The sequence below is a fragment of the Trifolium pratense genome, linkage group LG7 (assembly GCF_020283565.1).
Source record: "Trifolium pratense cultivar HEN17-A07 linkage group LG7, ARS_RC_1.1, whole genome shotgun sequence".
Taxonomy (NCBI): Eukaryota; Viridiplantae; Streptophyta; class Magnoliopsida; order Fabales; family Fabaceae; genus Trifolium; species Trifolium pratense.
Window position 1 is genome coordinate 29592514 of NC_060065.1, and position 25675 is coordinate 29618188.

The window sequence follows — 25675 nt, forward strand, 5'->3', positions numbered from 1 at the left end:
ATACTCGAATATTTGGAGGTCTCATAATTATAATATTAAAGTTGTATTTTAAAAATGCATTTTTTAAAAAGTTGCTTATAAAGTGTTACCGATGCAGTATATGCATTCTTAATAAAAATAAAACAAAATTATATGCATCCAATTTTTTTTTTCCGTTTGTTAACAATTAGGCCTTTTGTGCATCCAAATTAATCATTTAAGTGTTATGTTGTAATGGTAATGGTTGTTAGTGTTATTTTGGGTTTTGAATTATTAATATGTTTTGGAATTTTACAATACTAGAACATCGACCCGTGCGGTGCACGGGTCTGATTAACGGTAAGATATATAATAATTAAATAAGATATGATAATTCCAATAATGTAAGGTATACGAAAAAAGTTGAGTAACATTAAACGATAGTTCAACAATAATTTTGGATAAATATTCATACAAAGAAAATTATGTTATATTACGGAAGACTTCTTTATTGACCACATTCGAAGTCTTAGTCGTATCTTCACCATCGTCATCGATGATCAATATTTTTAATCCTTTTCTAGAAGTAACTCTTGAAATTGCAACAAACAACTGACCATGTGAAAACACTGGCGACGGAAGATATATCCCAACATGCTTTAAAGATTGTCCCTGACTCTTATTAATAGTCATCGCAAAGAAATCATTATAGGAAATTGTCTTCGTTGAAATTTAAAAGGAATTTTCACGTCAGATGGTGTCAGAGAAAATCTAGGTATGAAAACCTGATCACCAATATTACTTTCTGAAATAAATTTTCCTTCAAAAGCACTTTTTCTCAATCTCGTAATAATAAGTCTTGTTCCATTGCATAATTCTAATTTTTTATTCAAATTCCTTAATAGCATAACTGGAACTCCAACTTTAAGTCTCAACTTGTGATTTGGAAGTCCCGACGTATAAATCGTGTTCAAAAATTCGGGAGTATGAACATCATCCACTGTTTAACCGTCTACATTTTGTGTGAGTGGAGTATTATAACTCAAATATGTTTTTTCTTCATCAGGAATTAAATCCAACATATAATCATTTATTGTGTCGACTATTGAATTTTTAAGAGCTAGTATAGCTCTATTTTGGAAATACGTTATATCGTTCATGCTTTATAAAAGTTGGGGATAAGTGTTTTCAACGATAGAAGCAAGAGGATTACCTGAATTTGGAATCAATAAATCTGATGGAATGTCAAGTTCTAAATCATCGTCGTTGTCATCTCCAATTTCTCCATCGCCAACACCCAAAACTCATTCTGAAAACAATCTTCTTTGTTCAACGTCTGCACTTGAAGCACCACCGAGAAGCCTCATGTTTTTACTCAATGTTAAAACTTCAAAAAAATTCCAAAGAACCGAAGAATTAATAGTAGCATGAACAACTTCTGGCCTTGTACCTTTGGGTATTACTCGTAGAATTTGTATAAAATCTCTGCCAAAAAAACCAACTTTTCCACCGAAGGGAATATGTTTATTTTTTTCATCAACAGACTTGAGAATATCTTTTAAAGTTCTATCAACAACTTTGAAACAGTGTTTATGCATCAGTGGTGCTTCATCCCATATAATGAGCTCTGCTTTTTGTATTAATAGCGCCAAAGGGCTTTTAGGAACTATAGTACATGTTGAAAACTCATCAACATTTAGAGGAATACAAAACCTTGAATGTGCTGTTCTACCGCCATGTATAAGCAATGCAGCGATCCCACTTGAGACAACTGTTAGAACTATCTCACCTTTTGAGCGTAATGCGGCTGACATGGCCCTCTAGATAAATGTCTTCCCCGTACCGCCATAACCATAAAGAAAAAACACACCAGGTTTGTTTTCGTTAACTCTTGTCATGATTGTGTCATATAGTTTACGTTGCTATGAAATCATAGTTGACATCAATTTAACATGTTCCTCAGCTAATGATTGTTTGTTATAATTCAATTCGTCGTGTATTAAACTATTTTGTATATCAGGAACTAATGATGTGTCTGCTCTATGCATTGGAGGATAATCTTTTAAACTCTTCCACAACTACGTAACATCATCTCAATATCTGCTAGTGCATATTGTATCAATTGATCATCGGTTAATATTAAATCTGCAATGTTAAAATCAAAATAATGAATGTGATTAGTGACATGACTATGGTTGTGTTCGGTTGTATTGCAAAAAAAATTGATTTAGCAGAATTGAGTTTGATGGATTTGATTTTGGGTAAAAGTGAGTTAAACAGAATTGATTTATGTTTGGATACATTAACGTAAAAATAAAGGGTATTTATAAAAAATATCAATTCTTTTTCCATTATTTTTTTTGACAAAATTCTTTTTCTAATTTTAAAAAACTACAATTTAATAAACTGCATAATAAATAATTTAAAAAGTTATATAAGCAAGGTTACATGAGATATTGAAATGTGAAAGATGTTTTTTTTAATAGATTTCAATATTGTTGAAGATGTTATAGTATATATATATATATATATATATATATATATATATATATATATATATATGGGGAGGGATCAAATTACACCGGTGTAACATTTGAGTAATGTTACACCGCTCAATAACACTTCAACGAATACAAATTTTACAAAATACACCGTTGGATTGAAAGTTTATATCATATAGATCATTCATGTTCAATTCTATAAAAATCTAAAATCATTTGATATGTTATTGAGATTGATCAAGCTTAAGGGTATTCAATAAAAACACATAAAGCGTTAATCTTGTTCGGTCTCAATAACATATCAAATGATTTTGATTTTTGTAAAATTGAACATGAATGATCTAAATGATATAAACTTTCAATCCAACGGTGGATTTTGTAAAATTTGTATTCGTTGAAGCGTTATTGAGCGGTGTAACATTACTCAAATATTACACCGGTGTAATTTGATCCCTATATATATATATACTTTCCAAATCACACGTGATAATAACTTTCTAAATTTCAAATGATAATTATTCTCTAAATTTATGATCCGGTAGAAAAAAATCATTGATCAGGAAAGAAATAAAAATATTTCGTGATGAATAATATAGTCAACAATAATTTTGATATGATATACTTTTAAAATTGATGGTGCTTATCAATTATTGCACATAATTTTAATCACAATTCGTATACTTGCCATAGTGGTTGGAAATATTGCCTTGCATTGAAGGGTTATGGGTTCGAATCATAGCTAAGACAAAATTGTATTATTTTTTAATAAAAATTGCAAGATAAAATGGAGGGAAAACATGGAAAACAAATTAGGGTTTAGGGTTTGCTTGTGTATACAAGCCTATAATATAAAAGATTTATAATTTAATTTTTTTTTTGGCTTAAAAAAAACCTTTGACAGAAAAAAAAGGAAGCTTTGTACCAAAAAAAAATTGACCAACGCGTGTATCATTGTGATTTTTTTTTTAATAATAAGCTGGGGATCGAACCCATGACCTATAACATATATACTACCCAAATCTCTCACCATTATACCAAACCTAGTGACTTTATGATGTCTTTGGCAAGAGTATCATAATTGACTTTCAAATTCATTTAAATAAGTAATAAATATAGTGGACCATATATTAATTAATAAAGTTGATTATTACTATTTTTGAAATACATTAAGTGGAATATTAGTTAATTAAATTTACCATAACATTTTCTCTTAGGACACATGTTAGCGGAACCCTTTCTTTTATCTTCATTTCCACTAGTTTAGATCTATGTTTGCACGACATAGACATTAAATAAGTTTGTGTGCCTTTAAGTCCCATATTCGATTCTTTTTAGTGCCAATTTGAGATAGCTAATTTACCTTCTTAATAAAAAAACAGTTTTTGTGGACATGTAAGTATATTAGATTGAAATTTATAAATTTGCAATTACAATGACATCTTAATCTTAATAATATAATATCTACACATAATAACATCATAACTGCCCGCATATATTTACTAATAAGAGACCTAGCAATAGTATGCATACAATCCTTAAAAAAAAAACAGTATGCATACAATACAAGTATGAAAGCTAAATGCCAAACCATATGTCTTTGAGCAATAGAAAAATGCAAACCTTGCATTCAGCAATATCAATAATAAAATGCAAACAAAACCGCAAACCAGTATGTAGTTATAACAAAACCACTTTGTTTAAAGAGTTGCAACCAAATTCACAATATTATTATTGAATAAAAGGAGTAAGAGTAACTAAAAATTAATGTAAACAAAACTTGAAGTGATCCTAATATGATCTCTTTTTACAAAGAAGAATTGATTCAATATTGGAATAAAAGAACCAATTAATTTCAATTTTGGGCGTCTCATGTTCAAATTCACGATAAAAATATTATCAGCCTTGAAAATTCATTGCCTATTATTTGGTTCTTTGGTACATTAAGTGGAGAGTTAATTATCATAAGCTGCCGATGAGAAGCCACTCATATCAATTATTTCTACATTTGCCAATAGTAATTGGTTCATCACATTTACTTGGATCAGCTCACAAATTCACAGCATGGCATTCAATTTGAGAGGCTCAAAGGATCTCACGTTTTGGACAACTTTTCTTTTAGAAAAACAATTGCAAGGCTATTTGCCATTTATTTTGAATTAGGTGCTATTTTAATTTATTATTATTATTAGGTCCATTGAGCTACTTTTAAAAACTCTATAAATCCTAAGTTCTTCTATGAAATAAAGGAAGTTTTTGATTGAGTAAAAATATGAGAGTTATTCTCTTTGGTTCTCTCAACCTCATTTTTAGCTTATCGGCTTGCCGTTACGCTAACCTTTGACATATCAACCGGAGCCTCCATAGCCGGTTGTGGCATCTTTACGACTTATCAATCGGTTTTTCCACCCTGATCGTGGCGTCTTTCCACCACCTCCGCCATCTCAACTCTTATTATTTTTCAGACCGCTCCGCGATTATCATCACCACTTCACAAATGTGTATTTACAATTGTGGTGATACAAGACTCTCATAGTAAATATATGATTGCTCATTCAGAATATCGGAATCTGAAATATAATTCAAGCTACCATTATTTAAGTTATAGAGCAAAAATTTGGCATATGTTCTCAGCAGAACAATACTATTTTCAAAAAAGAACAAGAGTTCAGCAAAAGATGGAATACACTCCAAACACCAAGTTTAGCATTGTGAATTTCGTCACCATCATGTTCAGGCAGCAACACAATTCCTTATAAGTCTCCTTCACGAGATCAAAAGAAAGAAATAGAATCACATCTTGGTTAGAACTAACACCACGTTTAACAATTAGCCAATTTAGAGTGCCACTCACAAATTTTCTAGCGAAACTAGTAACGAAACCAGGGGAAGAAGGAAAATTCTCAATAGTTGTCCAAGAAGTTCCACCAAAAGTATAAATCTGTGTCACTTTTTCAGAATCATAAGAAGCTATATCAAGATAAACAACTACAAGCAGTTTGTACTTGTCATTAATATGATCATAGCCAAAGCCATGATATTTGACCCACATACGTTTATCATAAGAATGAAAGGGTTTGGGATTTTTTGGATTTAAATCTGATAGTAGGGTTCCATAATTGAACATAACCTTGATCAACATAAAACATAGCAACCACCCATTGCATGATCCAAAAATATGGAACCTATTTTCCATGCAGAACTCATGAGGTTTAGTAGGTTTTGATGGATTTTCAAGCAATGGCTTCAAAGGGAAAGATACTATTTTGCACTGCTGATCGATACAGCCATAAGAGAATATATGTTGGTGGGTTATGCTTGGTTTCACCATTAAGATCTGAAGGTGACTCTTTGCGAATTTGGGATGGGAGATTAGGGTTTTCCATGATTTGCAAACGCATTTGAACTCAAGAAGCGATCTCACCAGAAGCCTCAAGAGTATCTGAATGATGAGTTCCTCAGGCAAATGGTTACAAAATGCTTATGTGAATGTTGTTCTTTGCCAAATAGATACTACAACATAAAATGTGGTTTTGGCTAAATTGAAAATCATTTGATATGTTATTGAGAACAATCAAGATTAACGGTATTAAATAAAAATCCATAAACTGTTAATTTTGATGGGTCTTAATAACATATTAAATGATTTTTAATTTATTTTATAAACTTTTAATCCAACGGTCGATTTTATAAAATTCGTATTCGCTACAATAATATTGGTAACTTATGCACCATGAAAGAGTTAAATAACTTGTGCATAATAGCACTAGCCGATAAAATGTTTTTCAGCCGGTTAAAAAAATGGAGCGGGAGACAAAAAAAAATCAAAATAATAGGATAAAAATGTTTAATTTTAAAATGGGGTCAAAATCGTGGATGATGTAAAATAGAAAGATGAAAATTGCAATTAATGTGAAAAACAAAGAGAAAGTAGAAAATGACGATGAGAGGCAACAAGAGAGAAGCTTAACTTTACATATGATTGCAACCAACGGCCATACTACAAGGTCATTTTAGTAAATCAACTCCCACCTCCTTCACCGATCACTATCAGTCACTTGCTAAAAAAAGCTCTCTTAACATGTATTTGTATGTATTCACACACTCTAGAGCTTCTACTCTTTTTTCCATACAAGTAATAAAAATCCAATCTTTACTCTTTCCAAAATACTGGGTCAATTTCATCACTACCGTTTTCTTCAGAAAAGTGTAAATGGCAACTGGGTCGAACTTAGAATCAGTGAACAACAAAAGGGGTGGTGGCACTATTGAACCTAAAGTTCCACCTTTTGTTCCAAAAACTGGTTACAATCCAAGAGATTTACGTTCATGGGCCAAGAGAACTGGTTTTGTTTCTGATTATTCAGGTGAAGCAGGGACAAGTGGAAGTGAAAAGTTTGAACCTTTTCAACAGAGGGGAAGAAAAGAGAATGAGCCTAAGATAGAGATAGATCCAGTTGTTGGGAGGATGAGAGACAATAGAGGTATTGAGATCCAACCAGCTTCACATGGAGGGGTTGGATTGGAGGAGAATGTGAGAAAAGAGAATGAGCCTGTTTTGGCTTTGAATCCTGATGGTGAGAGGAAAGTTGGTATGAGAGGGAATGGTAATGGTAATGGAAGTAATGGTAATGGTAGTAATGGTCATGGAGTATCTGCAGTTGCTCCTATGCAAGATGAAAAGTATGATGAGGAGAATGTGGTACAAGATGAAGTTAAGGTTGATTTGTTTCCAGAAGGAGTGGAACCTGTTGTTGATGGTGGATGGAAGGGACCGTCAGAATTGAAGTGTGGTCTTAAAGAAAATCCGGGTTTTGGTTAGTTTATGTTTCATTCTTTTTCTGTTGGTTATTCTTAGAATTTGGGTTGGGCCTAACTCAACCCTGCAAAATCGTCTTGTAAGATGATGGCCGCCGTTGCTTATAACTCAGTTCATGCCATCCCGCATCCAATGTGCGACAACACCCCTCACGCCCAACGGGTTTGGTGCGTGGATATAAATGATCGGTGGCCCGATAGCTGAAACCTAATAGTAGGTGGCCCAATAGATCTCGGAGAGGCTCTGATACCATGTTAGATTCTGGGTTGGACCTAACTCAACCCTACAAATCCGGATTGTTAGATGAGGATTGCCTCTACTTATAAACCCATGTTTAGGTTATCTTGCATCCAATGTGCGACTCTCTCTTAACAGTTATGATTGTTAATTATCTCATCATATGGTTTATTTGATTCATTAGTTATAGTAGTTTATGTTTTAGAAAATGCTGATTTTGGATTGTTTGAAAGTAGTTTTGCTTAACTTGAGTACATGTGGAACAAAATTAATGTCTTATGATGAACATTTGAACTGTGTAATACTGTGTAACTGTGTTTTAAGCAATGTGAATTGAATGTAGCTAAATCCATGTGTTTTAATGATGTGTATTATCTTAAGAATAGATTAGGAAGCAAGATAAATTAGCATAATCATGTTCCTTTCTTTAACTTGCCCAAAAATCAATAACTCGGTTTTACTTACACTTTTATATCTTCAACTGCAGTATCTCTTATCTATTATGGCTTACAGCACTATCTATCATTGGCCGGTTCACTTGTATTGATCCCATTAGTCATGGTGCCAGTTATGGGTGGAACCGATGTAAGCGTATGCTGTTATTTACCATTTATTACTCTCTACGACAATCAATAGTTCTTCGGATTTTACTTTTTTATGTTAACATTAATCACTGATGACAGAAGGATACCGCTACCGTAATTTCTACAATGTTGTTTATTTCTGGCATCACAACTATACTGCACTCCTACTTTGGTACTAGACTGCCTTTAGTTCAAGGGAGTTCTTTTGTGTATTTAGCACCGGCGTTAGTCATTATAAATGCTCAAGATTATCGCAATCTTACAGAACATGTAAGTTCCTAGTTCATTAACAAACACAATCTTAATTCGTCAATTACTCAAGGTTCTTAATCCTGGTTATTTCAATTGCAGAAATTTAGGCACATAATGAGGGAACTTCAAGGTGCTATAATTGTTGGTTCAATCTTCCAATGTATCTTGGGATTTAGTGGCTTGATGTCTATCCTACTCAGGTAACAAGAATTTTTACGTCATATCTTTGTTCTATTCACCATAAATATCTTTCTTCATTTGTTCAATTTAGTAAATTTGTATATTTTATTAGTATGATGTTCTGCTACCTCATTGAAAATATACGATGTGTGTGCATTAACGTGCGAGATAAAGAGGTGCATGATATTGGTCAATGAAGGGATAAGTAATACTGAACTTTTATCAAATGAGAGTTGTCACGATTTCGGTCTCGCATGTCAATTCTTTACAATATTACAATTTGTTGTAGGTTAATCAACCCAGTTGTGGTTGCGCCAACTGTTGCTGCCGTAGGTTTAGCATTCTTTAGTTACGGTTTTTCACAAGCTGGCATTTGCTTGGAAATTACTGTTCCACAAATTGCACTGGTTCTATTATTTACTCTGGTGAGTCATGCAGCACCAATCACTGGTTCCAAAGTAATTGCTTGATTTATAAACAGGTCACGGGATTTGGAATTTTGTTAAATTAGATTTTTATGTTCAGATATTCATTATTTCTTTATTTTGTCTTGTTTGAAGCATCTCCGAGGAGTATCTATCTTTGGACGCCACTTATTTCGAATTTATGCCGTAAGTATCTAAAATTAAGACATTCTTTCTTCATTTTATATTGAGAATATGTGGCTATAATAACAGACTCTTACAAATTACTTTTTTCATATATGTAGGTTCCGTTGAGTGTATCATTAGTTTGGATATTTGCATCCTTTTTAACAGCAGGGGGTGTGTATAATTACAAAGGATGCAATCCCGATATACCGAGTTCAAACATTCTTACAGACGCATGTAGACAGCATGCATATACCATGAAGCATTGCAGGGCTGATTCCGATGCATTATCTACTGCTGCATGGGTCAGAATCCCTTACCCTTTACAGTGGGGCATCCCTATTTTCCACTTCAGGACTTCCATAGTCATGGTCATAGTGTCACTCGTTGCCTCTGTCGATTCAGTAAGTATCACATTTAAAAGTTTAGATGGATTTTTGTTTTTAAAGTAAGGATTACATATAGCGGCGTATCCAGGACTCCGAGTCACTAGTTTATCCTTTTTCCAGGTTGGAACTTATCGTACTACTTCTCTTCAAGTTAATTCGAGGCCTCCAACTCGAGGAGTTGTTAGCCGAGGTATTGCACTAGAGGGTTTGTGTAGTATATTGGCTGGTCTTTGGGGCTCAGGTACTGGTTCAACGACTTTGACAGAAAACGTGCACACAATTAACAGCACAAAGGTGGCAAGTAGGATAGTAGTGGAACTTGGAGCAGTTTTCTTGATCATATTCTCATTTATAGGTAAAGCAACAACCCTTCGTGTCAAAATCCATAATTGTAGATTAAAGTTTAGATGTTTCTCTATACAGGCTGAACATACACTTAAATTGTATTTTCTTTTTGTAGGGAAAGTGGGTGCCCTTCTTGCTTCCATTCCACAGGCTTTGGCTGCTGCCGTACTGTGTTTCATGTGGGCTCTTACCGTGACATTGGGCCTATCGACTTTACAGTATGCTCAATCAGCCAGCTTCAGGAATATGACAATCGTTGGTGTTGCCTTGTTCCTTGGTATGTCCATTCCATCTTATTTTCAACAATACCAACCTGAGTCGAGTCTTATACTTCCCAGTTATCTGCTTCCTTATGCGGCGGCATCAAGTGGGCCATTTCATTCAGGCCTTAAACAAGTAAGTCACTTCTGTATGCAGAAACATATTAATGATCTTATTTTACATATTTCTCTATCTGCGATAAATATTTATGATCTTAGTTTACATATTTCTCTCTGCAATAAATAGTTAAGGGTATTATTGACAAGGGAAATGCTACTTATCGCGGGAACCCGAATCACGAATTTGTCCTGAATGATGTGGCACCGATTTGCATCATCTAACTGTTAATTTAATAAACCCTGTTTCTCTCTTCTCTCTCATCTCATCCCCAACTACAACAGCCCCCTTGTTTTTTTTAATGCAATTCTCCTTTGCTCCTCTTCTGAATTTCTCTCTCAAATTCTTGGCTGGTTGTTTTCCCCTCTCTTTCATAATATTTCTCTCAAACTCTTGTAACCAAGATCTTTCTATTACCTCTCAAGGCCAGCTTGTTGCTCAATTGGGTTTTGTTTTTTCCTTGTGTTAAGTGATAATTATGATCAGCACATTGTAAATAGCAAGCTAACTCAAGATGATCATGACTAACTTGTGGAACAAGTTATTGTATATAGCTAGTGTAGCTTAGCTTAGCATAGATCTTATGTAATTGTATATATAGATCATTAGCTGCAGTTTGTAATTCAATTCATTCAATTCATAATGAAAGCATTCTTTCCTTTAATTCTCTCTTTTCATTAGATTCTAACATGGTATCAACCGCCTTAAAGATCCACCGTAACCGTTTTCTCTCTCCACCGTAACCGTTTTTGCTTCCGCCGTAACTAACTCTTCTCCTTCGTTTCCAATGGTTCGTCCTCCACCGGATCCGGTTCTTGATAACTCTTCTCCTTACTATGTTCATCCCGGCGATGGACCTTCCTCCGTGGTTGTTACTCCTCTTCTCACCGGTTCAAACTACCACTCTTGGTCACGTTCTATGAAGCGTGCTCTCGGTGCGAAGATGAAGCTCGATTTCATCACCGGAGCTCTTCCAATGCCGGACGATGACTTTGATCCTGCGTATCGTGCTTGGCACCGTTGTAATCAGTTGATTTCTTCTTGGATTTTGAACTCAATTTCTCCTTCAATTGCTCAATCCGTGGTGTTCATGGAGAACGCGATTGATATATGGAACGATCTTCGTGAACGCTTCTCACAAGGTGATTTGATTCGTATCTCTGAACTTCAACAAGAAATCTATGCTTTGAAACAAGATAACCGTTCCGTAACTGAATTTTTCTCCGATCTCAAGACTCTTTGGGAAGAATTGGAGTTGTATCTTCCAATTCCTTCTTGCACATGTCGCCAGCGCTGTGCTTGCGAAGCTATGCGTTCTGCGCGCCGCAACCATCTCTTGCTTCATACCGTTCGTTTTTTGACTGGATTGAATGAGAATTTTTCCACTGTTAGATCACAGATCTTGATCATGGAGCCTCTCCCTCCAATTAACAAAGTTTTCTCTCTGGTAATCCAGCACGAACGTCAAGGTAATTTTGCTGAGGTTGATGATTCTAAGATCTTGGTTAATGCTGCAAAATCTGCGAAATCTTCTTCTAGTTCCAAGCCTTCTACACGTAATTGCTCTTATTGTGGCAAGGACAATCATGTGGTTGAAAATTGTTTCAAGAAGAATGGTGTACCACCACATATGAAGAAGTTTTCATCTGCTCATAATGTTGCAGCTGAGGGAGGTAGTGTTGATTCTAATGTTGCTCCTACTCCTCCATCACTCTCTCAAGATCAGTATGATAAGCTAATGACTCTCCTTCAGAATTCCACTCTTGCATCCAATGCTGCTAATGCAAGCTCCAATCAGGTTGGTTCTTCCAATATCACTGATCATTCATCAGTGATTCACAAAGGTATTCACATTTCTTCTCATAATGCATGTGTTCTTAGCACTTGGATCATTGATTCAGGTGCTAGTCACCACATATGCAACTCATTATCTTGGTTTCAATCATATATTGAGATCAATCCTATACATATTAAATTGCCTAATGGAAACTTTGCTATTGCAAAGTACTCTGGTGTTGTTAATTTTTCTTCAAATTTAGTCATTCTTGATGTTTTGTATGTGCCTGATTTTTCAATCAATTTACTTGCTGTGTCAAAACTATGTAGTTCATCTAATTACATTGTTAATTTTACTGGTTCACAATGTGTCATTCAGGACAAGAAGTGCTTGAAGATGATTGGTTCTGGTGATGAGCATGAAGGCCTGTATCACCTTAAGCTCACAGATAGATTGGCTCATGTGGCTTCCATTGATGGTTCTAACCATACCACCATTCCCAAAACTGCCTTATGGCACTTTAGATTAGGGCACCCCTCCCATCATAGACTTGTTAGTTTGAAAAATAAGTTCCCTTATGTAATTGCAGATCATAAAGGAATATGTGACATATGTCACCTTGCTAGGTTTAAGAAATTGCCTTATGGTAATAGTTTTAATAAAGCAGTTACTGCTTATGATGTAATCCATTTTGACATTTGGGGCCCTATATCAATAAAATCTATTCATGGTCATTCATATTTCTTAACTGCTGTTGATGATTATAGCAGATTTACATGGATTATCTTAATGAAATCTAAAGCTGAAACTAGAAATCATGTAGTCAATTTGCTGAAAATGATACAAACTCAGTATAATCATCAAGTTAAAATTGTTAGGTCTGATAATGGACCTGAGTTTTTAATGCATGATTTCTACTCTTCCAATGGCATTTTACATCAAACAAGTTGTGTAGAATCTCCACAACAAAATGGTAGAGTGGAGAGGAAACACCAACATCTTTTAAACATTGGTCGAGCACTTTTATACCAGTCAAATTTGCCTAAAACCTTTTGGTCTTATGCTGTTTTACATGCCACATACATTATCAATAGAATTCCTACACCTGTACTTGAAAATAAATCACCATTTGAAATGATATATCAGTCTCTACCTGACTTAAATGATTTGAAAGTTTTTGGTTCTCTTGTATATGCATCAACTTTATCTGTTAATAGAACAAAACTATCACCAAGAGGTAGAAAATGTGTTTTCTTAGGCTACAAGCAAGGTGTCAAAGGCACTATTCTTTTTGATCTTGAATCTAAAGACATTTTCATCTCAAGAAATGTTAAACATTTTGACCATATTTTGCCTTACACCACTAATACCTCAAAACCTCATTGGCATTATCATTCAACCCTTGACTGTGACTCACTCACTCCATCACCAGATAACACAGCCCAATACTTTGACACTTCTACCATTACACCACCAGAAAACTCCCCTTCCCCTTCTAACACTCCTAACCAACAACATAATTTACCTCACAATTCACCAATTACTACACCATTGGTTAGGCCTGACAGGATAAAGCATAAACCTTCCTATCTGTCTGATTATGTGTGCAGCTCTTCTGACTCATCCACACAACCATCATCTCCAGGTATTCTCTATCCCATCTCCTCATTTCATTCTTTAGATCATTTATCTTCTTCACATAGTGTCTACACAATGTCTCTCACACAACACACAGAACCTAAGACCTATCATGAGGCTTGCAAATCAGATCATTGGATACAGGCCATGAACTCTGAACTTGAGGCATTGGCTCGTACTGGTACTTGGAAGATTGTGGATTTACCACCTAATGTTAAGCCAATTGGTAACAAGTGGGTTTACAAAATTAAGCATAAGTCTGATGGTACAATAGAGAGATACAAAGCCAGACTTGTGGCTAAAGGCTACAATCAGATTGAAGGCCTTGATTTCTTTGACACTTTTTCACCTGTTGCCAAACTCACTACAGTTAGAATGCTTCTTGCCATTGCATCTATTAAAGGGTGGTTTTTACATCAGCTGGATGTTAATAATGCCTTCTCACATGGAGACTTACAAGAGAATGTCTACATGAAAATACCTGATGGTGTTCAGTGCACTAAGCCCAACCAAGTCTGTAAGCTGCTCAAGAGTTTATATGGTTTGAAACAAGCCAGCAGAAAGTGGTATGAGAAGCTTACATCTTTGTTAGTCAGGGAGGGATATAAACAGTCCACTTCTGATTACTCATTATTCACACTCAATCAACAAAACAATTTCACTGCATTACTTATATATGTTGATGATGTGATATTGGCTGGTACTGATATGCAAGAAATAAATAGAATTAAAACTATCTTAGATCATAACTTCAAAATCAAGGATTTGGGAGTTGTGAAGTATTTTCTTGGGTTAGAAGTTGCCCATTCTAAAGAAGGCATTAGCATTTCTCAGAGGAAATATTGTCTTGACTTGCTCAATGACTCAGGTTTACTTGGCTCAAAACCTGCATCTACACCTCTTGATCCCTCTATCAAGTTACATCAAGACAATGGGAAACCATTTGAAGACATAAGTTTGTACAGGAGACTTATAGGGAAACTGCTATATCTCACCAACACTAGGCCTGATATAACACATGCAACACAACAACTGAGTCAATTTCTGCATAATCCAACTGTGACACATTATAAGGCAGCTTGCAGAGTGATTAGATACCTCAAGCACAACCCTGGCAGAGGTCTTTTATTTCCCAGAAATGCTGATCTACAGCTGCTTGGATATTCAGATGCAGACTGGGCAGGATGCATAGATACAAGAAGGTCCACTACTGGATATTGTTTCTTTTTGGGTACATCACTGATATCGTGGAAGGCAAAGAAACAAACTACCATATCCAAATCATCATCTGAGGCAGAATATAGAGCCTTATCTTCAGCAACATGTGAGTTAACTTGGCTTTTGTACTTGCTGAAGGATCTACATGTTGAAAGTTCTAAGCAGCCAGTAATATTTTGTGATAATCAAAGTGCCTTGCATATAGCTTCCAATCCAGTCTTTCATGAAAGGACTAAACATATAGAAATAGATTGTCACCTTGTGAGGGAAAAGGTTCAAGAAGGGTTAATGCGCCTATTGCCAATTTCAACACAGGATCAGCTTGCAGATTTCCTAACAAAGGCACTACCTACTCCAAAGTTCAACAATTTTATATCCAAGCTTGGATTGCTTGATATATACCAAGCATCAGCTTGTGGGAGGCTGTTAAGTGATAATTATGATCAGCACATTGTAAATAGCAAGCTAACTCAAGATGATCATGACTAACTTGTGGAACAAGTTATTGTATATAGCTAGTGTAGCTTAGCTTAGCATAGATCTTATGTAATTGTATATATAGATCATTAGCTGCAGTTTGTAATTCAATTCATTCAATTCATAATGAAAGCATTCTTTCCTTTAATTCTCTCTTTTCATTAGATTCTAACACCTTGTTTGGAAGTACTGTTAAGATGGGGTTTTTAAAAGTAAAGATTTTGATAAGAATTTGGGTTTAGAAAGTCTTTATTTTGAGGGTGTATCCATGGAGATCATTGGGGAATTGGTTGGCTATAGAAGAGATTAATAAATTGAAGCTTCTGAACTGTAAAACAATGGATGGTTCTTACTTTGTTCTTTGTTTGCTGGGTAACAAATTAAGCTCAAAATGAGTGTGGTTTGATAGTGTTTGTTGTAACTTTTGAAGTTTGATTTGTTGGCCTCATTTCTATTTGTAGACATGTGAACAAAAAAATTAGTGGCGGGTTCATTAAAAATGGATAAATAAAAAGCAGAGAAAGGTTTTTTCAGACAAAGCGGTGACGGGAAGCGGTTACAATAATTTTTGAAGCAATATCGTTATTTGTTTTGGTAGAAGTTAAAATAAATACGTATATAATAAATGCTCAAACGGATTTCATGATACATTCGTGAGGATTTTCCTCGCGAGATATAGCAGCACTGTATTGACAAAACCAAAACTAATGTTGCAGTGAATTTTAAAAACGACAAATAAACAATTTTTTTCTACAAAAGCGACAATTAAAAAGGTACGGTGAGAGTAGTTTACAGATTGTTCCTGCTTGGAACTGAGATATCGATACTTAGCTAGATGATGCTCTAGGTCTAAGTCTGAGTGTATGTGTGTATGTAGAATGTGATGATCTTTCTTAGGTCACAGGGGACCTATATATAGGCTAGGCCATAACGGCCTTGGGCGAGATTCCCTCGCCCTAGTAGTGGAGTTACTGACGCCGCCATTCCAGGGGTCGTTCCCCCATGTGGTCTGTTATTTCGGCCTTATCCCCTCACGACTAGGGGAGGACATTGGCGTTACGGGAAGGTATTCGGGCTTGGTCCTTTTGGGCTCCTGTAGTCCTAGGCGAATGAAAATTTCTCATCTCACCTACCCACTTTCTCACCACACCCCTGGAAATTCCATTTTTGCCCTTGGCCAAAAAATTCGGAACGCGTTTTCCGAATTTTTTTTTCCTTCAAAAACAACTTCGGAATGTGTTTTCCGAATTTTTTCCAAATTTGAACTAAAAAAATTCGGAAAACGCGTTCCGAATTTTTTGACCAAGGGCAAAAATGAAATTTCCAGGGGTGTGGTGAGAAAGTGGGTAGTGGGATGAGAAATTTTCTAGGCGAATGGCCCAATAGGCGAGGTTGGGCTTGGGCGAATAGCCCCCCGGTTTTTTATCCGGTCCACAGCTGAATATGCCTATCACTAAGTATAGATTATTTCACAAGACCCTATCATTCTCATTGACACGTCACAGTATAAACTTGTTTGAACTATGGTTAGATAGTGAAATATAATCAGACGGCTGTGTAAAACTTATTGTCTTATTGTTCATGTATAGTTATCAAACTCCTGTATTTTTTTTTAATATTGATGAGCTGAGTGGTCATTTTCTTTGTCCAAAACTTACCAGCTTGATTTTGCTATCAATGCTCTTATGTCCATGAACATGGTGGTTACACTGTTGGTGGCATTTCTACTGGACAACACTGTCCCAGGAAGTAAAGAAGAACGAGGCGTGTATATATGGTCAAGAGCTGAAGACGTTGCCGCAGATGCTTCACTGCAATCTGAATACTCCCTACCAAAGAAAGTTGCATGGTGTTGCTGTTGGTTGAAGTGTTTAGGGGTCTAACTTCGGACATTAAGAAAAAGGTATTGAAGATCATGAAGTAAAAGGTAAATGTACATTGTAATATAGTTATTTATAGCAACATTAAATTGGAGAAAGGTTTGAAATATTCATTATGCTAGGAAAATTGTTTAGTTACTTTAACATGTCAGTCAAAATTGTCTAGTGAAAGAAAACAATGTATTTAAGAGTTAAGAGTTACTAAATATTTTTTTTTTATCATTAAGTGTTTATTATTTTAAAGTTCACATCCAGTATTTAAGAGTTGTCGCAAGTCACTAACAAAGGGGAAAAAATGCGGACATTGATTATCTACACTGTTTAGTAACTATAGTATATTTAGGAGAGAAAGTTTACTAAGAAAGAGTTGGTAGATTCCTCGAGCCTACCCGCTATTTTAGCTGCGGTACTTTCCGCCTCCATATTACTAAAAAAAAACTTTACATATTTCTGAAAGTGTAGTTTTGAACAGCATAAATTATAATTTGTTCTTTTTTTAGAGGTGTACTTTCATTATTGAACTCGTGTTGAGGGGCATGGAAATTTTTTCTGCTATTTTTTCAGGCTAACAATCGTTCAAAAATGTTAATGAGAAGGAAAAATGTGACGGTCATAATTTATGAATTTAATTGTACAATGTACAAAATCCAATGAACGGAATGTGTAATTTGGTGGTAATGTGTGTTTCAGCCTTAAATTCGTCTAGTTATATTCTATCATGTTATCACAATGCAAGTATTTTTTTTAAAAAATATCATTATAATGTAATAAGATAGTAAAATATGATTACATATAAAATTTGGATGAGATTTTCGAGTATTTTTCAGTTTAACCATAACTTGAGTTTGAATGTAGTCCTTGAAATGCAAACGTTAAAACTCTTGAGTTCACTATACTATTGTAAATTTGTAATCCTACTAAAGATTAATTATTGCAAGTGCACGCTGAGTATATATATAGTTTATATGCCAAAAATACACGGACATTTTGGCCTAACGACCTCCCATTTAATAAAAAAATAAAATAATATCAATTGTTAGTTGGTTTGGTGGTGATTGGCGTTGAACTTGGTAGGGAGGACCGCAGTTCGATCCCCTTGACTCAGCTTTTTTTTAGGTATAGAAGTTATTTTAACCATAATGGAAGTAATAGTTTTTTTTTCTTTTTTTTTTGTTGGTAAAATTAATTTTTTTTGGTAAATCTTACTTTTTTTTTAAAATAACAAGGTTAAAAGTTTTTTTTTAATTCATAATCTATATCTATATCTATTCTATACTATATATAAAGAGAATGCATGAGTTATGGTGTGGACTTTTCATAATACCAACAATACCCTTGATTTTTTAGTAGCAACAACAATATTTTATGAACAAACTCACCATAAAATAAGTCACATATTGTTTTTTTAACAGCAAAAATCTTTTATTGACAAACTGACATAACATGGACTTTTTTTTTTTTTTTTTGACATAAGTTGGACATAGACACCTGCCTGCTTAGCCCGCTAGTTATTATAAATAGGGTTAAAAGATAGGATTGATAATAGTATAATTTTTTTAAGATATAGAAACTGCTTTTTTTCTTACTAGAGCTTTTAAAAATTGTTGATTAATTTCTTAATTATAAGGAAAAAAAGCTAGGTAAAAACGGTACCATAGTCTACAACAGGATGATAAGAGAGATCAAATGGATAATAGTGTAATGTCGATGCTCGCTCGAGGTCTAGATGAGACAGTTGTTTCGCATTGGGATGATATGGAATTACCTTCATCTCAGTCCTTGGAGTCAAAGAATGAACAGAACATGATCGCCATCATTGGATATGTTGGGGATGAATGGGATGAGGAATATGATATGGAGAAGAGGAAGAGGAAGAAGTTAAGGAGATTGAAGCAGAGTTTTGGCAGGCCAAATATTTTCCAACTGAATTTTGTATTTGGCTTATATATGGTTTAGTTTAATTAGGTATGAAATAAAAACTTTAAAAGTTGTAATTTATGGTTTCTCCCGTACACAATTTACAAATTATATACATTGTGTTAAGCAATCTCATGTTCCTTTTTTATTTTTGCTTTTCCATAGTTTCCTTCTACTAGAAGTAATTTTAGTTTCGACGTGCCAGACCACTAAATGTAGATATGAGAATTTAGCTTCTTCTGTTAGACTCAACCCTCGGTTGTCACAATCTCGCTTTGTAACAATATTCAGAACAGACGAATGCACATTAAAAAATTGGCAGTGTTCGACAAAACCCTCGTTAACTAAGGCAGTGTTCGACAAAATTGGCAGACGAATGCAAAATGTTTTCATGTCCTTCACTAACATGACAACAAAATATTGTAGGCAGCATTTGCATGATTAGAAACTGCCTTAGTTCTCAACTCCTCATTCTTATATAATTTACAGAATCAATGAGGCCATGATGAAAAACATGTAAATTCTGCACAATTTTACCTCCTGATGATGCTAGGAGATATCCATTCATCACAGCTTTACAATACAAAAGATCTTTGAGCATGGTGTGGGTAGAAACAGAGAGGTTGAATGGAAAAGTTCAGGTGATACAAGTGACATATAGGCATAGCATAACATAAATGCAAGAGGGGAAAAAATCAGAATAAGAATATTTCAAACTAGCTAGTATTTTGGAAATATCGAGCACCAACTTAATGCAAAAGACGATTCACTCAAAGTGAGCGTTAAAAAGGTTAAAACTACAGCACAAGAGTATAAGAATATGATGCCAGTATGTGTAGCATAGAACACATTCTTGCAAAGTGCAAACAGACTCTTAAACAGCCAATTTGTTTATCTAGAATGCTCGGAAGATATATAGATAATAGAGTGACTTGTGAAACCATTATGGTTTATAGGTCAATGACAGTAACAATTTAAACATTCATGCCCACTACAGACCAAAAAGATAAAATCATGTCCACATGTACAACAAACTTTATAAAACCTTACTTAAGATAATACTTAAAATCTTCATAGGAAAGAGTAAAAATAAAAGCTAACCAGTCTTAGCTATGATGTGTCCGAACATATTTTTGAGCTCCTTCAAATGATTCTCGAGAACATCTATGTCATTGTAATGGTGATTCTCATTCTCATCAACCAAACCTGTGGCCACCTTAATTGCATCTTCGATCTTCTTGATTTCTTCTGAGGAGAGCCTTAAATTAATATTCTTCTTTAAAGCACTTCTCATTTTGTAGATGTAGTCATCCAATGCATTTACTGCTTCAGCCTTCCTTAGGAATTTCTTGTCCTCAACATGGTAATTCTTAGCATCTTGAATTAATTTGTTAATTTCTTCAGCTGACAACCGTTCTTTGTAATTGGTTATAGTAATTTCATTCGAATTGCCAGAAGAGTTATTCTTAGCAGAAACTGTCAAAATACCATTTTCATCAATAGCAAAACATACATTTGAAGAATGGGATCCGCGGGGAGCTGGGGGAATGCCAGTCAGCATAAAAGAACCAAGCAAATTGTTATCACTGGCTCTTGTTCTTTCACCCTCATAAATCTCAATCAAGGTACTGAATTGATTATCTACAGTTGTAACATATCCTCTGACCATCTTGACAGGAATGCAAGTGTTCCTAGGAATCACCACACTCATGATATCTCCTTGCATTGATGTACCAAGAGAGAAAGGTGTAACATCCTGCAGCACCAACTTAGGAACATTCTTAACGTCTTCACACAACAAAGCAGCCTGAACAGCTGCCCCATAAGCTACAGCTTCATCAGGGTTAATGCTCTTGCACAACTCCTTCCCCTTGAAAAACTCCTGCAACAACTGCTGCACTTTGGGAATCCTAGAAGACCCACCAACAAGAACAACATCATCTACCTTACTCTTGTCCATCTTAGCATCAATAAGACAACTTTCAACAATCTTCGTACATTCATTGAAAAGGTCCATATTCATTTCCTCAAACTTGGCCCTATTAATTGATGAAGAAAAGTCAATGCCTTGAAATAAAGAATCCACCTCAATAATGGCAACAACAAGAAAAGAAAGTGTTCTTTTTGCCCTCTCGCAAGCAGTTCTCAACCTCCTCAAGGCTCTTGGATTCCCACTAATGTCCAATTTCTTCTTTCTCTTAAACTCTTGTACAAAGTAGTCCACCATTCTATTATCAAAGTCCTCTCCACCAAGGTGAGTGTTTCCAGCTGTGGCCTTAACTTGGAATACATTATCCTTAATTGTTAGGAGTGACACATCAAAAGTTCCACCACCAAGATCAAAGACAAAAATATTACGTTCTCCAACACAATTAGTTATCTTGTCAAGGCCATATGCAACAGCTGCAGCGGTGGGTTCATTCATTATCCTCATGACATTGAGGCCAGCAATAGCACCAGCATCTATGGTGGCCTTTCGTTGAGAATCACTGAAATAAGCAGGCACAGTAACAACTGCATTTTTAACCGGTGATTCTAAGTATGTCTCAGCAATTTCTCGCATCTTTGTGAGTATCATAGATGATACTTCTTCGGCACAAAGCTGCTTCTCCTGATTCTTGTAATTAACAGTAATCATGGGTTTGTCATTGATACCAGCAGCAACCTTGAATGGCCACAATAGAATATCATCTTGAACAACTTGATCACAAACTTCCTACCGATTAACCTCTTAGCATCTGAAAAATAAAATTAGTATTTCTCATGATTCAATTGTTCAGCATTAATAATAACAAAACAATAAAAATAAATGGTTGTGTGGCACAAAGTTCCCCATCGTACAAGTTACAAACTGTTTCGGGTATTTCCTAAAAAATGTTCTTATTTGAAATTAACATCGGTTGAGTTACAGGATGGCCGCAAGTGTTTAAAGATTAAGCAAAGCTAACGTTTTTCTATATTACCTATGTTATTGAGCATCTGGGCTGGTGAGAACATACTTATTATATTAGTGTGCGGATACATATCTGTTATGTTGTTAAGGATTTTCAAATAAAAACATATGTTTTCTATATTATAGCAAAAACAAATGAATCTTTTGAGAAAATTTAACCAACTTCAAACTGTGTTTGGTTTAACTTTAGAGGTAATACTAAATCATTGTCTTTTGCACATTCAAGTTGGATGGAGTTTTTTCTAAGAGAATATACTTATTATAAAGGGGCCTTAAGGTTGAAGAAAAGGTTTGATGGTTTGTAGTAGCTCTATTGTGATGGTTGGATAAATAAAAGGTGTGTTTTTTTTGTCACGTAGTCTAGTGGTTAAAAATTTCACTCTTAAGGTGGATAAGTGGGGTGTCTGGGATTCGAACTCCGACCCCCCGCATATAAAATGTGATTATCCCTTACCAAGTGAGTTAAACTCATGGGGATACCGATGCATTGTTTAACCTTTTAAAAAAATGAATTTATTTTTAGAAAATTTAGAAATTATTTTTTAAGGATTTTAAAAAAATTAAAACTAATTTCTGTTTGTTTACTATTATAAAAATCAGTTTTTGAAAATGTGAAGCTCCTAGAAAAGCTATTAGGAGATTAACTTTTCATTTTGGAACTAAAAATTATTTTCTTCAAAATATACTATAACAAAGAGTTTAATATTTTACACGATCGTCTAATAAATAACCATCATTTTGTCATGTCATGTCAAGAAAGTAGGATGAAGTGGGGTGATGTGGTGGAAAACATGGTTGGTGTGCATATCAATTAAATCCTATAACAATCAAAATGATAAAGATAAATTTTTTAGGAAAAAAATTGATTTTTTCATAAAAAGATCTTGTAACTAGGTTTTATACTTTTAAAGGAAGTAGTAAGAAATAGAAAATACCAAAAACAGTGTTTTGAGGGTTAGCAGCAGCTTGATTCTTAGCAGCATCACCAACCAACCTTTGTTCTTCGGTAAAAGCAACAAAAGAAGGAGTTGTTCTGTTTCCTTGATCGTTGTGAATGATCTCAACTCGAGAATGTTGTTCCTGCCACACTGCAACACACGAGTATGTGGTGCCAAGGTCTATTCCAACACCAAGTCCTTCGTATTTCCTCGCCATGAATCTGTTAAAAAGTACATAAACAAGTTCAGAAAAAACACACAAGTCAATATTTTGAGAAGAAAATGAGAAGCTTAACCTTAACTTGTAGTTGATTGTTGAAGTGATGGTGTGAATGAAAATGCTCCTTGTTGAGGTTTATCTCTTCTGAAACCCTTAAAAAGCAAAATCAAGTATTTGAAAAAGGATCTCGTTAACATGTGCCCTTAGGGCACATTAGGCATATGTTAAGATATACCAAAATAGAAATTTAACATTTAATGATACAAGAAATTTAATGCTTCAAAAGTCAAAATGCACAAATTAGCATTTAATAATTTCTATTTTTGCTTCCTTATATGTTAACATTCTCCTTTGAAAATTTTTGCTGAACCTTTCAAACGTCTCTTCAATCTTACAGTCACAGTTCACTTTTACAGTGAACCGTCAAAAATAACACGCAACCGTCACTTTTCGTGGTTTCAACTACTCCTATAAAAATAAAATAATACCAAATTACCCTACTTTTTTGAAAAAATACCAAACTACCATACTTTTTGGTGTGAGGAGAATGTTCCATCCAGAGGATAGCGTTCATAGGAAGGACGCGCCATTTCCAAGGTAGCGTTCAGACGCACCATTTGTTGGAACAAAATTGGTTTAAAAATGTTTGCCCCTAAATCTATTAAGGTTTTGATGATAACAAAAGTATTAATATACAATTGGAAGGACTAAAAATTTAATTTAAGTGTGCAGAACTTAGTTTCAGACAAACTCTGAAGAAAGTTCAGAAGACAAGTCCTCAGAAGTTCGCAAGAACTCAGAAGATAAGAATCTTCAGAAGTTACTTACATCAGAGGATGAAGACATCAGAACTTGCTAAAGTCTGAAGTGAATCAAACTCTGAGGTATATCTTGGTTTGTGTGAAGATTCGAATTTGAAGGTCAACTCTCTTACCAATGAAGAAAAGGACCTCACAACCTTGATCAGAACAGCTACTTACATTTTGTCTGTCCACAATGGAGAACGTGGGTTATCAGACTTCTTAGCTGAATAAGGAAAGTCTTCTCTGCACATGGTCAAAGTTACGGAAACTCTTACTCTGTTTTGGAAACGACCAAACTGCATCAAGACAAGCTGCTTGAAGACAAAAGGTTATCTTCATCAACGGTCATCTTTGCAACGACTCTTTCTTAGTCCTATATATACTGGAAGAATCAACTTGCAAAGAGATCTATCAATCTAACATCAATTATTACAACGTGCGCTCAACATTTTCACATTTGCGAATACAAGCTCTGAATCTCTGAATTAGTGTTTTTAACTCTTAGTTCAAATACTTTGTACTTACTGTATTTGATTCTTAAGGTTCTCTTAAGAGCAGTTATATTCAATCATCAAACTTTATTTACTTTGTTAGTTTGAGTAATCTTAAGCTTGTGTGCTTAAGTGAGAAGTCTTAAGCTTGTGTGCTTAAGTGAGAAGTCTTAAGCTTGTGTACTTAAGCATAGTGGTGAAGTCTCTTGTTTGTGTGCTTGAGCATTTGTAATCTTGTGTGATTATAGTGAAATCCCTTGGAAGTGCAAGGGGACTGGACTACTCTCGTTTTTTGAGAGGAACCAGTATAAATTGCTTGTGTGCTTTCTCTCTCTCTGATCTTGTTACTTTTTGTGTTATTTATCCGCTGCTAACGTAGCTGAGTTAAGAACTTTGAAAAAAATTTAACTTGGCTAAAACACAATTCAACCTCCCCTTCTTGTGTTTTCACACCTTCACCATTGAGAAGCTAGCGTCCAATTCTGGCATTTTTTTTTATCTGTTTTTTAGATTCGGCAACGGGTTTTAACTATTTTCGCAGAACTCGAAAAAATGGTTCAATAAATAATTTATTCATTTTGTTAGTTTTTTACAATTATCGTGTGTTATAGACTACAAATTTTGGAATTTTTCCAAACTTAGTGAATAAATAAAATTTATTTGATTTCTCACCTAAATGGTTCCACAGACACACTATACTTGTTGTGATGGAAGATTCTTCAAAAACAATGGTTCGATAAACAATTTATTCATTTTGTTAGTTTTTTTACGATTTATGTGGGTTATAGACTACAAATTATGAGATTTTTCCAGTCTCGCTGAATAAATTGTTAAACTACGAATTTCCGTGTGTTATATGACTACGAATTTCGGAATATTTTCAGACTTAGTGAATAAATAACATTTATTTGATTCCTCACCTAAATGGATCCACTGACACACTATACGTGTTAGGATGGAAGATTCTTAAAAAAAAATGGTTTGATAAACAATTTATTCATTTCGGTAGTTTTTTTTACAATTTTCGCCGGTTATAAACTATGAATTATGAGATTTTTCCAGTCTCGGTGAATAAATGGTTCGATAAACAATTTATTCATTTCGATAGTCTATAACCCACAGAAAATGTAAAA

At 34.7% G+C, this 25675-nt stretch overlaps 2 protein-coding genes and 1 pseudogene across 2 annotated transcripts; 1 reads left to right on the plus strand and 2 right to left on the minus strand.

The window, feature by feature from the left end:
• Positions 1 to 5124: 5124 nt before the first annotated feature.
• Positions 5125 to 5787, minus strand: LOC123896213. Its single transcript, XM_045946629.1, has one exon. It carries the CDS (start codon positions 5785 to 5787, stop codon positions 5125 to 5127), a length of 663 nt encoding a protein of 220 aa, XP_045802585.1.
• Positions 5788 to 6540: 753 nt separating this feature from the next.
• Positions 6541 to 17442, plus strand: LOC123894407 (nucleobase-ascorbate transporter 11-like). Its single transcript, XM_045944406.1, has 10 exons — positions 6541 to 7273; positions 8000 to 8097; positions 8196 to 8366; positions 8448 to 8548; positions 8818 to 8953; positions 9089 to 9139; positions 9238 to 9522; positions 9628 to 9862; positions 9968 to 10248; positions 17002 to 17442. Exons 1-10 carry the CDS (start codon positions 6670 to 6672, stop codon positions 17221 to 17223), a joined length of 2184 nt encoding a protein of 727 aa, XP_045800362.1. The 5' UTR covers positions 6541 to 6669; the 3' UTR covers positions 17224 to 17442.
• Positions 17443 to 20027: 2585 nt separating this feature from the next.
• Positions 20028 to 23376, minus strand: LOC123894408 (annotated as a pseudogene).
• Positions 23377 to 25675: the final 2299 nt, after the last annotated feature.

Excerpts from the sequence above, each read along its gene's own strand:
- LOC123896213 (XM_045946629.1), bottom strand. The coding sequence starts at position 5,787 with ATGGTGAAACCAAGCATAACCCACCAACATATATTCTCTTATGGCTGT.
- LOC123894407 (XM_045944406.1), top strand. The coding sequence starts at position 6,670 with ATGGCAACTGGGTCGAACTTAGAATCAGTGAACAACAAAAGGGGTGGT. Across the intron at positions 8,367-8,447 it reads ATCGCAATCTTACAGAACAT|AAATTTAGGCACATAATGAG; the intron begins GTAAGTTCCTAG and ends TTTCAATTGCAG. Across the intron at positions 9,523-9,627 it reads TCGTTGCCTCTGTCGATTCA|GTTGGAACTTATCGTACTAC; the intron begins GTAAGTATCACA and ends TCCTTTTTCCAG.